Source organism: Phoca vitulina, unplaced genomic scaffold, assembly GCF_004348235.1.
Source record: "Phoca vitulina isolate PV1807 unplaced genomic scaffold, GSC_HSeal_1.0 scaffold27, whole genome shotgun sequence".
Taxonomy (NCBI): domain Eukaryota; kingdom Metazoa; phylum Chordata; class Mammalia; order Carnivora; family Phocidae; genus Phoca; species Phoca vitulina.
The window spans coordinates 26,422,366-26,440,128 of record NW_022589730.1 but is presented as its reverse complement, the minus strand read 5'-3'; the positions used below and the strand labels follow the sequence as shown (position 1 = coordinate 26,440,128).

General features: G+C 35.2%; 1 protein-coding gene across 7 annotated transcripts in view; it reads right to left on the bottom strand.

Annotated features, from left to right (window-relative positions):
* PIAS2 (protein inhibitor of activated STAT 2) overlaps positions 1 to 17,763 on the bottom strand; it is a 91,664-nt gene that overhangs the window by 59,105 nt on the left and 14,796 nt on the right. For 6 of the 7 annotated variants that reach the window (XM_032422942.1, XM_032422943.1, XM_032422939.1 and 3 more), the window contains exon 2: positions 7,043 to 7,517. In XM_032422942.1, coding sequence (XP_032278833.1) covers positions 7,043 to 7,514 — 472 coding nt within the window. In that variant the 5' untranslated portion in view covers positions 7,515 to 7,517. Of the gene's footprint in view, positions 1 to 7,042; positions 7,518 to 16,646; positions 16,697 to 17,763 lie in introns of those variants that run through there. The other variant, XM_032422941.1, reaches the window with a different exon arrangement.

Here is a 17,763-nt window from a genome sequence, read left to right as displayed (position 1 = left end):
AATTCTCTCTCTCCCTCTCCTCCTCCCCCCAGCTCACAAAAAAAATTTTAAAAATTTAAAAATAAAGGCTGTTTTGTGGATCAAATGCAGTAACGTATGTGAAAGCATTCTGAAAACAATACAGCACTATACATGTATTTTCAGTTCAAGAAGTCCTAATCAAAAATGTTTGCTTTTAAAGATAGCAAAATTTCAAGAAAAAAAAAGAAATACAGTCCAACAGATGCATTTTGCCAACTATTCAATAATAATTACTTTTTCTTGGTAAGATATTCAGGTAGAAAGGGGCGCCTGGGTGGCTTAGTCGTTAAGCGTCTGCCTTCGGCTCAGGTCATGATCCCAGGGTCCTGGGATTGAGCCCCACATCCGGCTCCCTGCTCCGTGGGAAGCCTGCTTCTCCCTCTCCTACTCCCCCTGCTTGTGCTCTCTCTCTGTCAAATAAAGAAATAAAATCTTAAAAAAAAAAAAAAGATATTCAGGTAGAAAATATTTTAACATGCCTAAAAATGTTAACTATTGTTAGTAAAATAGGAAACTTCCTAAGCTCCCCCACCGCAGAAAGTTATATGGACATCTTTTGATAAACTGGTTTAGATTTGGTCAAGATTGCTTCCTAGCAATGCGTGCCTCGGGTAACAGGAGCTTATAAAATGGCCCACTCAGGGAAGAGATAAACCAAGATGTTTTATAGGCAGTTGTGTGGGTTATCATGGCTCAGTCTAGCTAATCTATAAATAAAATAATTCACAACGTAACAATGAATAAATAAAACAATGAACAGTTTATTATACTGCATCATCTAAGATCTCTATCCTGAGCTATTTGCTGCCCTATCACCCACCAATTAACTGTACCATTGCTGCCAATCAAAGAATACTCTTACTTTATTCCTTTTCCCATCATATCTCTGCATCAAAAGTGGGGAAACCACCCTCAAACATGTATAAATAAAAATATACCCAAAATAATATTCTCATACAGTTCTTTTTTTTAAAAAAAGATTTTATTTATTTATTTGAGAGAGAGAATGAGACAGAGAGAGAGAGCATGAGAGGGGGGAGGGTCAGAGGGAGAAGCAGACTCCCTGCTGAGCAGGGAGCCCAATGCGGGACTCCATCCCGGGACTCCAGGACCATGACCTGAGCCGAAGGCAGTCGCTTAACCAACTGAGCCACCCAGGCACCCCTCTCATACAGTTTTAATAGAAGAAATAAATATACAAAGTTCTGTTCCATATTCGCAAATTAGCTGGTTTTTGGTAACTCGTTTCTTAACACATTGGAACAGGCACACACAATGCTTTCAGTGAACACTTGAGTGATTCTATATTCCAATATTCAATTGTTTACAAATAGTTATCATTGAACATTGCTTTATGTGAACACTTTTTAAATGATAATCCTATATACACACCTAAATTTTTCTAATTTAATGAAATTTACTCAGAAACTTGAGTCATTTGAAAGAATTTTATCTAGACAGAAACCATCACTATATTAATAATCATCAGTGATGTTTAATATGAAAAGACTTTTTTCCCTATACAACAGCTGCAAAGATCATGTGGGGAGAGTACTGAGGTTTCATGCTTCTTAGAAAAACAGTGACTTTAATTCAGAACTATGAAACAGGAGAATAGTTACCAATTTTCAATCACTAGAATGATTTCAATCACTAGAAATCATTCATTTCCTTTACCCCAGTCCTCTTCTTCATCCTCTATATCCTATTAGTCATTAAGTCCTGCTTTCTAAAATTTTCTTATCGGCTGCTTCCTCTCCCTTTTCACTGCCACCATCCTACACAGAATTATTACGGTTGGTACAAATGAAATAGCAACGTTGCCTCTCTGCAGTCTCCCATCAGAACACAAGTGCAGAGCTGGTCTCCCTTAGCATCACTATCATCACCCTTTCTCTGCTCAAAACTGCTCAGCAGCATCCTATTTCAGAATGAACCCAGTCTAAGCTCTCTTATCCATAAGCGTCTGCGTAACAACGGCCCCGCCTCTTCCCTAGCAAACCTACATTTCCAGTGTCTCCCCAAGTCTTACTCTCTATTCAAAACAGCTTCCTCAGTCAGGTCTCGTAACTATGCCACTTTCATTTCTACTCCTGTGACTACACACCGTTCTCCCCTTTCTTGGTGTTTCCTCTCCTATAAATGCCATTAATTCAAAGTAGACAAATTCATACTTCAAAGCTCCTTCAAGTCTCACTCCTACTCCAAGAAGTCTTGACTGACTTCCCCATTCCTGAGGCCGATAAACTATGTGAGTTTCAGATACACAACTTATAATTCTTCATCATACAGGCACATACCTCATTGCTTCTTGCTCTCATGTTAATACTACCTCCCCAACTAGGTAACAAGCTTTCTAATGGCCATCTTATACTTCTGGCTTCTCCACAATTAGACTACATGACCATACCCAAATTAAATCCTCATTATATACTCGTTAACTGGGTTAATAAAAACAATGTGTACAGTGTCTGAATTTATCCAAACTCCTTAGAAGTGAGGTTCTATTTTAATGGCTTTCCATTAGTTGCACATCACTTTAAACCTGTTCAACTGTACCCAAAAGCTTAATGAGTATTTCCTAATAATCAGGAATTTAAGAATATGAAAAGATGTTGATTCTTATTAATTTCTCATCTTTTAAAGATTAAAAGACCAATAATAAATTAAAAGACCAATGCTGATGAGGGTATAGAAAAAATTAATACATTCATACACTGCTGGATTATTAATGGGCACAAGGCTTCTGAAGCAACTGCTGAAACAAAAGCTGAATATCAAAATACTAAGTACTCATACTCTTTGACCCAATAACTTCACAGAGGCGTTATACTTCATAAATATTCACCCAAGTATTCAGAAGCACATATGCAAAAATGCTAACAGCAGCAATGTCTAAAAAACTGCAAGAATAGTGACTCAATGCTGGACACTAAAATACTTTCAAATAAATAAAAAACTCGGAATCACTGAAAATGTCCACCACGGAATACTGGTTAAGTGATGGTACATCTACAAGATAACAGGTCTATTTAACCCACAAATCTATATTTCCAAGAAACACTGTTAAGAAAGATTATCATGATGCAGAACTCCAGGAGGTGCTATTGGCAGAGGATACTAGTAGAACAGTGTCCTCTCTCACTAGAAATGTGGCAAAGTAGCTCTGCAGTTGGAAAAAGCCTTTTTAATGAATAGGAAGAGAAAGAAGATGACTAAACATATGCAGAAAAAGTTTACTTTTGTTTGTTTGATACAACTCTAGCTGGGTAATATATGACATTATGAGGGACCTTTCCTTTCTGTTATATTTCTATGATGTTTCAATTTTCAGTTACTACCATAAATTACTTTTGTAATCTGAAAAGCACAATGAAGAAGTTTTAAGGAATTAAAGGCTCAAAATACATTGAAGGTATTTCACAAAATACCAAACAGCTAGATGTAGCAACATACAAAGCTTATAAAACAGAGTGAACAAAAAGAGCTAGTCACAAAAGAGATCTCGTCTGATCTCGGAAGCTAAGCAAGTCGGGCCTGGTTAGTACTTGGATGGGAAACATTACTTTTTTTTAAACACATATATGGTAAAACAAGAAAAGGAGAGGAACATAAACTCAGAATAGTGATTTAACTCAGAAAAGGCAAGGAGATGGCTTGAAGATACTGCCAATGTTTCTTTTTAAAAACCTAGGCAGTGGGGGGACACCAGAGTGGCTCAGTCGGTTAAGCATCTGACTCTTGATCTCAGCTCAGGTAACAATCTCATGGTCCTGAGTTCAAGCCCCGCACTAGCTCCATGCTAGAGCCAACTTTAAAAAACAAAACGAACACAAAAAAACAAAACTAGGTAGTGGTTTCACTAGTGTTCATTTCACTGATGTTTTTTATACTTTAATGTTTTATATATATTCTTTTTTGTACAGATTAAATATAGACAAATTTCTTAACTAGAAAATTCCCAAAGGATTTCATCTTCAAAAGTTGTCATAAAAAAGAAAAGAAGGAAAAAGACAACTGAAAAGAAGAGAGAAAGATGGCTTGTGAAAGCAAATCAGAACAGCTATTTAAGGGAGGAGAACAGAGATTTCTGTTTTTGAATTTGGGGATTATCCATTTGTTATAAAAACCTTAGCTACAGAGAACCTCATTTAGTATTGTGTGCACTCTTATTTTTCAGATGACACAGTTTACCATTTTAAATGCTAAAATATTTTTATTTTAACCATTTTGAATAGAAATAATTCCAAACTAGAAAACCGTATTACAATGTACCTCTTTTAATAGAATATATACATCATGGTTGTTTCTTGGCTTCTTTTTTTAGCATCAATACATGGGCCATGATGTAATAGCAACTCCCTCACTACTAAGGGGCTATTGGTTTCAATATACCAAGAGGTTTGGGAGTAACATTTTTTGACCTCTTGTGTCTATTTTTTCTACCATGGCTCTTCTAGTCTCTCTCGTGTTGTCAATTAATTCCTACTTAACAATACATTGATGGCTTAGAAATCATCTAATCAACTGTATATAAAATCAAGAATACACAGACTGGCTTGCAGATGTCAAGAATATGTGCTTTGAAATATGGATTTGATATCTCTTTTGACTCCCGAGGATTTTTAATTCTCAATCCCCAAATGTAAACAGGTTTCTCTATAGCAGGATTCCAAACAAATGGACTTCCCCAGAATTTCTATTTTTATGTGTATTTTCAATATTATGAAACAATAAAAATTAAGGAAACTTCTGGATGTCATTACATTGCTTTAGACATGGTGACACAAAGTTTTCAATTAAAGGTCATTACTGGAAATGATTAAATTTTTTCCACTTTCATTTGGCAGACTACATGCTGATGTGGATTTTCTAACTTTTTACCTCCAAGTCTAAAAGAGCATTTCTTAGATCACTGTTTTATCAATCTGACAAAACAAGATTACATACATTAAGAAAATTCTTTTCTTTTTCTCCTTAGGGGAAGCAAGATAAAGAAATGTTTATTGTCTTAAAACAAGAATCAGTTTATAAATTCATAAAAACAATGATAGGCAGGACTCTTGAAAAACATATGTATAGAGAGTGTTTAACTCAGGGATAAAAGTTATTTCATAAGCCCTAAGGTTATATGCTATCTCTTACATTCTAATTTAAACTATGAGCAAAAGGCGGGTTTTTCCTAGCCACTCTTCAACACAAAATACAAAATTATTTTATCTAAGTGAAATGAGATAGGAAAATTTTATTTTAGTAAACTTATAAAAAGCCTACTACTCTCCTTTAACCTTATGGAGGTAAGGAAAGAGAAACTCTATGAAATACAGAAAAGCAGAAAACTCCAGTTTCTATTTTTGAACTAAGCAGGGAAATAAGGAAAGAAAATCACAAAGCCTGGTGCACCACTGATGCTAATGAGTAGAGAAGACACATGGCTGCATCTCCTTTGGAGGCACGCAACCAGGTCTTTTTCAGTCCCTTCCACTGTAACTACAACCCCACAGGCCCTCTTATACCTTCTCCAGCCTCACCTTAGCCATACTCCTGAGGAGTCCCATGAGGTAGGGGCACCTAAGCATATTGCCAGTCTGAATCTTTCTCAAAATACATACAAAAAGAAAAAAAATAAATTTGCAATAACTGCTGAGAAAGAAACATGGGAATGAGCCATGATATGGTCCACTGGTATAAACCAAAAACCATGACAAAGGTAGAAATAAAAAGAATTATGGAACCATTTTAACCAGATAAATGAACCTGTTTAAAAAAAAAAAAAAGATAAAAGTAAAAGCACAAAAGAAAGGCAACTGGGTAATAAACATTTAAAAATGTTTGCTCCAGTTATTAATTTTAAAAACAAAAAAATCTAAACAAGATACAAGCTTTCACCAGTCAAAATCACCAAGATTTGTTTTTAGTTAACACCTAATAAAGGCAGGAAGAAAGGCAATGAGACACCTTCTCTCACTTTGTTCCTGTAATGTAAACTGGCACAGCTCTTCTGGCAACTTCAGCAACATGTTATCAAGAATCTAAAATTAAAATGTTCTTACTCTTTGATGCAGTAGTTCTACTCATAGAACTTTATACAAATAATAAAACGTGAACACAATCCTTACTTCATGATGAATATAATGAAGGGATAAAATGCATTACTCTACCTGCCTGGCTAAGTATTGCTAAATTAAAACATTGAAAACAAGGAGAAAGGGGCTGGGAAAAGCACAGCCACCGTGGCCTGCCATCAATCAGGCCATATTGACTCCATTATCCCCAGCCCTACCCCTCAAAATTTCCTTCTGGCTCAACCAAGATATACAGCAGCATAACCCTCTACAAAAGGAAGAGAACATATTGATATATTTAAGAGCGTTCTCAAATGACCTGAAGTAAAAAGAGTTTTCCCAGGATGAGGAAAAAAAAAAATCTCCCAAATTAACTATGAAATGCCATTCCCTAAACAATTTATTTCATCAAAAATTCCAAATACCTCTGTAAATAATTTCATTAGGCAATAAGAAATCATACCATAACAAAGAAGCCATTATGTAGGTAAGAATTTGTTAAAGTCCCATGTATCAATTTTTGGTAATGATAAAATTTATTACATTTTCTGAGCACTTGTCAGATATTAAAAAAGCTATATACGTTTGTCAAACTCCGTGTGTCAAATTAAGTATAAAACGTTTATTTCCTAGGAAAGCAGTTTAAACACTATGTTAAACAGAAACTAAATCTCTGTAAAAATACCAAAACACAAACTGCAGACAGCAAGCAGTATTTGTACCTGTTCCCACACACACAGAAGTAATCTGAGTTCTAAGCCATAAAAATGCTGGTATGATGAATTAGCAGTTCTATGCTAGATTTCATTCATGTTGCCAATATTTTTTATCTGGCATTTATTTGGCATTAATGTCTCAATTTTAGAGTATTAACAGCAAATCATTAATCACTAGTTGAAGGCCTCTTGTTTTAGGTATTCTCTCATCTGGAAGGAACTAATTTCTCTAACACTTACCTAAACTCGTGGGCTTGATGAGAACATCAAGGACATCATAAAAGGGCAAGTTCTTTAACTGCACATCAGGATGGACAGGAGGAATTGGGGGAGACGGCTGCTGCATCTCAAACGTGGGCTTAGTATCTTGAAGCAGCACAGAACCAACAGGAGAGGCCGGTGAGTGCGGTGTAACTGACGAGGAAGGCAGCGCGTGGATTCCAGCCACGGCCAAGTCAGGTTCTACAGGTGATGAGCTACCATCCAAATTGAAAACCGAAGATTTGATTGTGGATAAATCAGAAAGTCCTTCAAGAGTCCGTGGGTATCGGCGTCTGTACAATTCTCGGATTTTAATCTGAACCGCAGGGCTGCAGCCGCTCTTCAGTAAATGCAACGCCCTCATCAGGAGGTCATGCTTGCGTCCACTTTTATTCCGTCCAGCAAAGCCTAGTAACACTTGTAGTTCAGAAACCCTAAAGCTAGAAACCATATTCTAAAAGGAAAGAAGAAGAAAAAAAAAAAAGGACATAAGCCAAGAATCCCCTCAAGCATATAAAAACCCCATCTAAAATATACTGTAAAATCCAATTTTACCAGCATTTTATCACCTGGTATATGCTAGTACCCAGCATTTTCACATACCACTTAGAATTGATCCTATTTATAGAGCCACTGCCCACCCAAGTTACATTCAAGTTATGGTATTAATTATGGTTTGCTGTATTATTAATTTTGATAATCTATGGTCTATCAGTTTCTACTAACCACCTCACTATCTGATGATGCTCAAGTGTAAACCCATATTTGCTTTATGACTATGAAATTTATCACCAATGAAAACTTCCTTCTCAAAATTAAGCCCTATCAACACACAACGTAATGTTTGTTACAGTACTGTCATAAATTAACCAAACAAAAAATTTGATTTTTGCAAAATTATATGCATAACTTCCAATGCTAAATAGTAAATCTACAAAATCAAGACAAAATTGTGATCCAAAAATCCAATGAATTTTTCACCCCAACTCAAATTATTAAGGAACAGACAACATAAGAAAGTAAGTTATTTTTAAATATTAAAGCTAAAAACCACATACATCTTATTTAGCATACTTCTAAAACAAGTGAAATCCACAGCTGATGAGAAAAATGTTGTTTGTTGTTCTTGGGTGTAAAATGAAGGTTATATGCGGTTTTTGCTTCACATTTCACCATCTACTTATTCAACAAAACCTAGCAAATACTTTTAACTATTTGCTGTCTCTTAAGTCCACCTACTTGGTGAGTTTCAGAACTTGGGAGGTTAAACCACACTTGGGTCAGATTTACTTGTACACAAGTGCCCCATCTAGTCAGAAAGAAGAATAAGACCTGGAACTGACCCTAAGGAAACTTTGCCCACCCCTCCTCTCTGAGCTAACACTCCAGAGCTACATGGGATTCCTTCTCAAGCTGGTAGGTCTGCAGGGGCAAAACCTACAGCTGGTACCGAGTCAAAGAAGTCCTCTGTTCTGCACTTTTAAGTCTCATTGATAGCCCTGAAGCAATGACTTTTAAATAGTAGTCAGGAATAATACTTGCTAGTTTTCTAAAAAGCAAACAAATTTAAATATATCAAAGTAATCTGGATGTACAGCTGTATCATAATTCTATCTCATATACTGTGTCTCCATATCTCATATTATACAAGTCAGAGACCATTAAGTTGTAATCCTAGCAACCATTTTTTTATACTCAACTAGCACTGTCCAGTAGAAAAAGGAACCACATATTTAATTGTAAGTTTTCTACTAGCTACATTAAAAGTTAAAATTTTAATATGCTTTATTTAATCCAATATATCAAAAGTATTATTTCAACATGTAGCCGATTTTTGTGATTTAAAAATAATCCATCTTGGGCGCCTGGGTGGCTCAGTTGGTTAAGCGACTCCCTTCGGCTCAGGTCATGATCCTGGAGTCCCGGGATCAAGTCCCGCATCGGGCTCCCTGCTCAGCAGGGAGTCTGCTTCTCCCTCTGACCTTCCCCGCTCTCATGTGCTCTCTCTCTCTCTCTCACTCTCTCAAATAAATGAATAAATAAAATCTTTAAAAAAAAAAAAGAATCCATCTTTTCTGAGGTGCCTGCATGGCTCACTCAGTTAAGCGTCCGACTCTTGGTTTCAGCTCAGGTCATGATTTTCAGGGTTGTGGGGTCAAGCCCCATGTTGGGCTCCTCACTCAGTAGGGAGTCTGCCTGAGATTCTCTCTCTCCCTCTCCCTCTGCCACTCCCCTCGCATGTGTGCACACTTGCTCTTTCTCTAAGATAAATAAATAAATCATAAAAAAAATAAGCCATTTTTTAAAAGTGTCAATGAGACATTTTTTAATACTAAGTCTTCAATATCCAGTGTATTTTACACTTGGAGCCTATCTAACCATATTTCAAGTGCTTCAGAGCCTCACGCAGCCAGCAGCTACCACACTGGACAGTGCAGCTCTAAATCACACTCTAATAGCAACATACAGCACAACGCATGGTCATTACACTTCAAATCGCTTCATTTCCTCCATGTGTTAAAATGAAGATTTTATCTATCTTATCCCAATGCTATGGACAACAAAGATGAAAAACAAGAAAATTCTTGGCCTATGTCAAGATGTTACAATTTACTCAAGGTTTCATGCATAAAAAGGACTATGACAGCTTTCTCAAGTGTCTTGCCAAGCAAGAACACAATGCATCTTTCCCAAAGTCCCCAATCCTAATACTTCAACTGAAGTTGGCTTATACTACAGTAGCGTGAGCAACATTAAATTGCGAGAACACTAACAAAGGCAGTCAAACAGATACAATACATCGGGATATTTTCTAAAGAAATTTAACTCAGAATTCATTACTTTGCTTCCCTCCTACTTATTTTCACATTATTCTTCGTTTTAAGGAGACTTGTTTTCAGAAATGACAAAAAAGAACACAAAGTCACCCTAGGCTTGGCTCTCAAAATGGAATTTCTGGGAGGTCTCATACCACTTATTTCCAACGATAACTTTATTTGGCAAAGAATGCTAATGCAACTGGCCCTATTAGCTACTGTAAATATACAAACAAAAAGGAAAAAAGAGATAAGGGCTCTCAACATGAATGCAGAATCAGGACATTCTGAAGCAAAAAGAAATCCTCCAGTTTGGGGAAGGGCAAAGGAAAGGACAGCAGACAAGGATGGTCTCTGTATTGCAAAATGCTGCGAAGATGAAGTACCACTGAAAAGGGGCGGCTGTGAGCCCACGAAGCCCCGTGGGAAATTTCACAACAGCAATCAACAGTCACATGTAGGTCAAATCTTGGCATCCAGACTCAGGATACTGGAAAAGTCACTTCATCCCTCTGGTCATCCTATTTATATTCGAAAACACCTAACAACAAAACTCTCCTCTATTGAGGATTCACTATTAAGATACTCTCTTCTCTAGGGAGCTTACTAAATCAAATTCTAGGACTATGTTTTTCTTGGCAACCTTGCTGGATCCCATTTCTTCTTAAAAAGCAAACATAGGCAGCACCTTAACTAAGTCTTCAACCAAATTTCAGCTGTCACCAGGTAAGGTGAGCCTGCCATCCCCACCAAGAAGGGATTTCAGCTACTGTTCTCCACCAACCTCCAGTATCTATATCTTTAGTATAATTTTTTCCAAGTGGACTTTATCCAGTCCATCCTGCTGTCTCCCAAAGTCTGTCTTCTAATACTTCAGTGACAATTGCTATATGCTCTACACAAAAGAATTTCTCAATAAATGCTTGCTAACTGATTTTAAGGAAATTCTATGAACCAGACAGAAATACGTTGGCAGGACTGATTTTTAAAAAGATATATAAACAATCTGGATTTCTAAACAAAAGATAATATAAATTAAAAATATAAATTGAAATGATTTTGGGGGCACCTGGGTGGCTCAGTCAGTTAAGCGTCTGCCTTCTTCGGCTCAGGTCATGATCCCAGGGTTCTGGGATCAAGTCCCGCATTGCGCTCCCTGCTCAGCAGGTAGTCTGCTTCTCCCTCTGCCCCTCCCCCTGCCCGTGCTCACCCGTATGCTCTCTCCCTCTCGCAAAAATAAATAAAATCCTAAAAAAGAAAAAACATCAAAAAGAAAAAAAGACTAGGACTTTAAATCAACCTTGTTTCTTTATCAAATTTAAGTAACAACAATATTATTTAAAAAATTAAAGCTGGGTCATCATATAATTGGAACATCACATATAAGAGTGAAGGCAAGCTGAAGGTGCTATATTTAGAAAACCTCATTAAGGAAGTAAATATGATAGTTACATGCAATAACCAATGAGTAAAAAGACTTCCCTGAGACTGCTCTTAACTCTTAAATATAAGATGGAAATTGCACAAGCAGTCTGGAATTTGGGGAAGTTCTAATAGGTTGGAAGTCATGGTAAAGATCAGCACAAACTTTGTAAATAGATACTCCATCCGCTAGGATGTATAATATGAGGTAAGGAAAGGAACTGCTGATGGAAACTGATAGATCACATTATTAACACTGCCTATCCCAACTATAATCTTAAAACAATTTACATCTTCACTTATAAGTAGTTATGGATAAAGAAAAGCCACCAGATACATAATCAATACATCAAAGGACTGATCAACCCATAAGAGAAACTATGCAACAAATTAAAAAGATACTCCAATTCCTAACTTCTGCCCATTTCAGAGGTCATAGGAGGCCTTAGTTCCTAGCACTGTATCCCTGTGAATTCACATTTTCCCTATAATTAAATCCCTTTTACTTGAGAGACCATAGGTGGATCTCTTCCTTACAACACACTGACTAAATTAACTCAGGCTGAAGGAATCAAAACTGAAAATCAACTATTAAGAGAAACAATAAAGAGAATACTACATTTCAAAATCTATAAATAAAGCCAAAGCTAGGGAAAACATCTCCCTAAATGCTTCTATTATTATATAAAATTTACAATTAAGTAGTTCAAAAAACAAAAAAGTAACAAACACACACCCTCAAAAGAGTAAAGAATTAAAGGATAAAAAACAAACAAACCATGAATTACTGTATATTTGAAAGTTGCCAAGAGAGATCTTAAAAGTTATCATCACAAGAAAAATATTTTTGGTAACTGTAAGGTGATGATTTACTGTGGTAATCACTTTGCAATGCGTACAAATACTGTACACCTGAAACTATATATTGTCAGACATCAATAATACCTCGATTAAGAAAATAATAAAAAATATTACCTGAAACTTGAAAAAAAAATTATTGGGGGGAATGAGTGGAGACACGAAAAAAAGATTAAGAGTTGTTCATTGCTGAAGCTAGATACAGGGTACAAGGGAGAATTCTCTACCTTGTAAGAATGTTCCCACAGTAAAAAGTTTGCTTGAATGGGGGAAACTAGTTGTGGGTTATATAGCAACTCTCTATACTATCTTCCCAACTTTTCCATAAATCTAAAAGTATTCTAGATTTAATCAAGCAAAAATTGTTTGAGGCAGGGAAAAATAGATTGTGGTATAAATACCATTTCTGACAAAAGGAACGGAGGTTCCTTGAGTAAATAGCTAATTGCAAGTCTGGGGTAGAAAATCCACAAGATGAGCCTAGAACATTTTATCATACCAGAAAGCAAAGAAATTATCAAAGACTACTGGAATCTTGTGAGAAGGACACAGAAAACAATTCAGTAGCCCAAGACAAGACAATCTAACCATCAAAGAGAACAATAACTGCTTCAATTCAAACACATCAAATATATTAAAAATCATTTGTTCATAACAACAATACTTAAAAAAAAAACCTCACTGATTTCTGTTACAGGATGTTGAGAAACCAACTCATTATTCTGAAAATTGTTAAAGTAAGGAAAGCAATACAAAAAGATTTATTAGCTCAAAAAAAGCCATATGATTAACCCGCATAAATGCCAAAAGGGCATTTGAATAAGTCCTACCCGTTACTGGTAAAACCTCTCAATAAAAAGGAATAGAATGAAACTCTGTTAACATGAGAAAGGGTAGCTATCAGAAATCAAGAACAAATATCATCCTTGAAGATTAAACACTAGAAATAAAGACTTATAAAAGATGTTTTCTCATCTAAGATTATTCTAAAGTGTCTAGACAATACAGATTTTAAGAAAAGCAGTATTTATAATTTACAAATGACAGAATTTTCTACACTGAAAATATTTAAAAATCCACTGAAAAATAAGACCTAATAATAAGTTAAGAAAATTCACTGACTTATCTATACATCAAACAGATTTTCGAGTGACTGATCAGGAAAAACAGTATTTAAAAAAAAAAAAAAAAAGTCTAATAACAAAATCTAAAATGCAAAGGCATAAATTTAAAAATTTTCCTATAGCTACATAAAGCAAGACATAAAAGAACCCTTGAATAAGTTAAGAAATGTATCCTGTTACTAGATAAAAACAGTAAATACTGAAAAGATGTCAATGCCCCTAAATTCTATAAATATAATAAAATTCCAATGAATGACTGAGTTGAGGAGCTTGACAGATTAAAATTTACCATAAAAAATAAAATCTATAGTATGGCAGGTGGTGATGAATACAAAGGACAAAAATAATGGGAGAAAAGGAAACAGAATGAAGAGGTAAAAGATTTGCATTTTTAAAGAGAGAAGATCTTCCTCAGGAGGTAACTATAAGTAACTGAAGGATTAAGAAGACACCCAAAGAATATCTGAGGAAAAGCATTCCAAGACCTCGGATGCAGCAGGTGCAAAAGCCATGAGTAAGAAAGCTTGTCTAACACAGGAGAAGGGAAAGTAAAAAACCCATCAATGCTGAACCAGAAGAATCTAAGGGAATCTAACATAGCAGAACGATGACCAAAGAAAATGACAAGCCCCGGGGAGGAAAGTTATTAGCTTAAACAAACATTTGTTGTATAAAATTATAATATCAAATTTGTAAGGCTAAGAAATGACAGAACAAAACTGTGCGGCCATGGCATGCATGTAAGTTGGCAGAGTGGGAAGCAGTTTAAAGTATCCTGTAAGAAAGGAAAAGATAGTTTTAAACTTACAGACATGTCTTAAAATTTCAAGAGAAAATTCAAGAAAACTCCAAGAGTATGTGAGAAAACAAAACAAACAATGTAATTTCACACATGTAAATGGCAGAAACCATGAGAAAGAGGGCAGGAAAAAAAATCAGCCCAAAAGGCAGCAAGAAAACAGATGGAGAGACAAAGCACAGAAAAAGTAGGATAGCACAAGATGAAGGAGTAAGGATAAATGCAAATATACTAATAATCCCAACAAATAAAAATGAAATAAACTTTCCAATTAAAACAGCAAAATTAGTGAATATCACCACAGAAACCCACAAACATCAAAAAAAATACAGGAATACTAAGAACAACTATACACATGAATTTGGCAATTTATATGAAAAGGGCCAATTCCTTGAAAAATACAAATTAGGAAACTCACACAATATGAAAGAGATCACTTGAATACCCCTCCAACTACTCAGGAAATTTAATTCATAATTTTAAAATTCCCAAAAATTGGGGCACCTGGGTGGCTCAGTTAAGCATCCAACTCTTGATTCTGGCTCAGGTCATGATCTCAGGGTTGTGAGATCAAGCCCCACATGAGGCTCCACACTCAGCATGGAGTCTGCTTGAGATTCTCTCTCCCCCTCTATCCCTCCCCCTGCTACTCATACTAATAAATAAATAAAATCTTCAAAAAAATTAACTAAAAAATAAAAGTCCCAAAAAATAAATGATCAGGCCTAAATGGTTTTACTGGAGAGTTCTACCCAAACATTTAAAGAATTAACACCAATCTGATCTAATTTCTTTTATCTAATTTCTTCCAGAAAATAGAAGATGAGAGAATACTTCCAAATTCATTTTATAAAGCTAACATTACCCTGATGGCAAAACTAAACAAAAACAGTATGAAAAATAAGACTACAAACCATTACAAATATAGATGCTAAAACACTTAACAAAATGTTAGCAAATAGAATTTAGTAATATATAAAAAGAATTATATACCACGACCAGTGAGGTTTATTCCAGGACTACAAGGCTGGTTCAATGTTTGAAATCAATATAGTATACCGCCCCTCTTTTTTGTGGTAGTATACCCTTATTAACAGCTAAAAAAAGAAAACCACATGATCATAACAGTCAATGCAGAAAAAGCATTTGACAAACTCAACACCCAGTCATGATAAAAATTCTCAGAAGAACAGGAACAGAGAACTTCCTCAACTTGATAGAAATCACCTACAAAAAAATCTATAGCTCACATTTCACTTAATGGTAAAAGACTGAATGCATTAGCTAAGATTGGGAACAAGACAAGAATGTCAATTCTCACCATATTAATCAGAACAGTGCTGTAAGTTCTGGGTAAGGGAAAAGACAAGAGGAAATAAAAGGCATACAGGTTGGAAAGAAAAAAAAAATTTTTAATTGCCTGTATTTGCAGATCCCAAAGTATCTATAAAACGACTCTTAGAGCCAATATGAGTTCAGCAAGGTTGCAGGAGACAAGAGCAACACACAAATACCAACCACATCCCTATATACTAACAATGAACATACGGAAACAAGTTAAAAACATAGTACTATTTATAATCACTCCAAAAAAATGAAAATACATGTTTACGAATATAACAAAACACATACACGACTTGTATACTGAAAACTATAAAAAGTTAATAAAAGAAGTCTAAGAAAATTTAAACGAATGGATTCTCCAATGGCTTTTAACACTCAACAAAGAAACTACATCAATTTTCCCTAAACAGACACAGATTTAACACAATTTCAACCCAAATCCCACTAAGACGTTTTTATATTTAAGATTATTCTAAAATTTATATGGAAAGGCAAAGGAACTAGAAGAGTGAAAACAATTTGGAAAAAACAGAAATTAGTCCATTCCATTTCACAACTTGGCTCTGTAATCAAGACTATGTGGTATTAGCAAAGGTAACACATAGGTCTATGGAACAGAACAGAGAACCCAGAAACAGACCTACACAATATGCCAAAATAGTTTTTGACAAAGGTGCAAAAGTAACTCAATGGAGGAAAAGACTACCTTTCAACAAATGGTGCTGAAGCAAATTATACACCCAACTATGTCTTACATTTTATACAAAAATTAACTCCAAATGGATCACGAACTTAAACTATAAAACTTTCAGGAAAAAACACAGAAGAAAATCTTCAGGAACTAAGGCTAGGCAAAGAGTTTACTTAGACTTGACATTCAAAGCAAAAGCCACATAAGAAAAAAATAAACACTAGACTTGACCAAAATTAAAAACTTGTGCTCTGCGAGACCCTGTTAAAAATATGAAAAAACAATCAACAGGCTTGGCGACAGTATTTGCAAACCACCTATCCAACAAAGGATGAGTATCTAGAATGTATCTAGAACTCTCAAACCCCAACAGAAAAAAAAAATCCAATTTAAAAAAGGACAAAAGGCAAGAAGAGACATTTCATCAATAAGGATATACAGATAAAAAATAAGCACATGAAAATATGTTATCATTAGCCACTAGGGGAGTGCGAATTAAAACCTCACTGAGGTATCACCAGATACATACCAGAATGACTAAAATGAAAAACAGTGATAACACCAAATGCTGGCGAGGATGCAGAGAAACTGGATCACTCCATACATTGCTGGTAGGGATGTAAAATGGTACAGCCACTCTGGAAAACAGTTTGGCAGGTTCTTAAAAAAACTATATATACAATAACCACACAACCCAGGAATTGCACTCCTGGGTACTTTTATCCCAGAGAAATGAAAACTTATGTTCACAAAAAAACCTATGCAGAAATCTTAAAGCACTTTTATTCGTAACAGCCCAAAACTCTCAAACAACATGGATGTCTTTCAACAGGTAAATGGTTAAACAAATCCAAACCATGAAATACTACTCAGCAACAAAAAGGGATGAGCTATCAACACATAAAACAACATAAATGAATCTCCAGAGAACGATGTTGAGTGAAAAAAGCCAAGCCCAAAAGGTAACATACTGTATGATTCCACTTATATAACATTCTTGTAAAAGATAAAACCATACAAAGGAAAAACAGATGGCTGGGTCCGAGATATTAAGAGGATAGGAAGGAAGTGGGTGTGGCATTAAAAATGACAATAAGAGGGATCCTTATAGTGATGGAAATGGTCTATTATCTTGATTGTGTGAATATCCTTGTAGTATTGTTGTGATACTGTTCTACAGTTTTGCAAGATACTACCACTGTGAGAAACTTGGTATAGAGTACATGAAATGTCTGTACTACTTCTCACAACTGTGAGTAAATTGACAATTTTCTTAATAAAAAGCTTAATTTAAAATTACAAAGACCAAGATTACTAGAGCAGATTAATATTTTTAATCCAACAGCATGATATTCACAAGAGAGAAAACTAAAAGAACACAAAAATGTAGGGGGAAGGAGAATTTTAAAAATCGGGCAAAACTAGTTGACCAAAAGAAAATAGTACAGGTATAATATGAAACAGTAGTGTATAACACAAAGAGCATTCAAAGACATAAAGAGTCAATACAGAGATTAAAAGCTCCAATTCAACAGGAAAATAAAAGCTTAAACTTTCATGTACTAGCAACAATTTAAAATGTATTTTAAAAATGAGTAAAACTACAAAAAAACCTGGGGAAAAAATATTCTTCTAAAAGATTAACA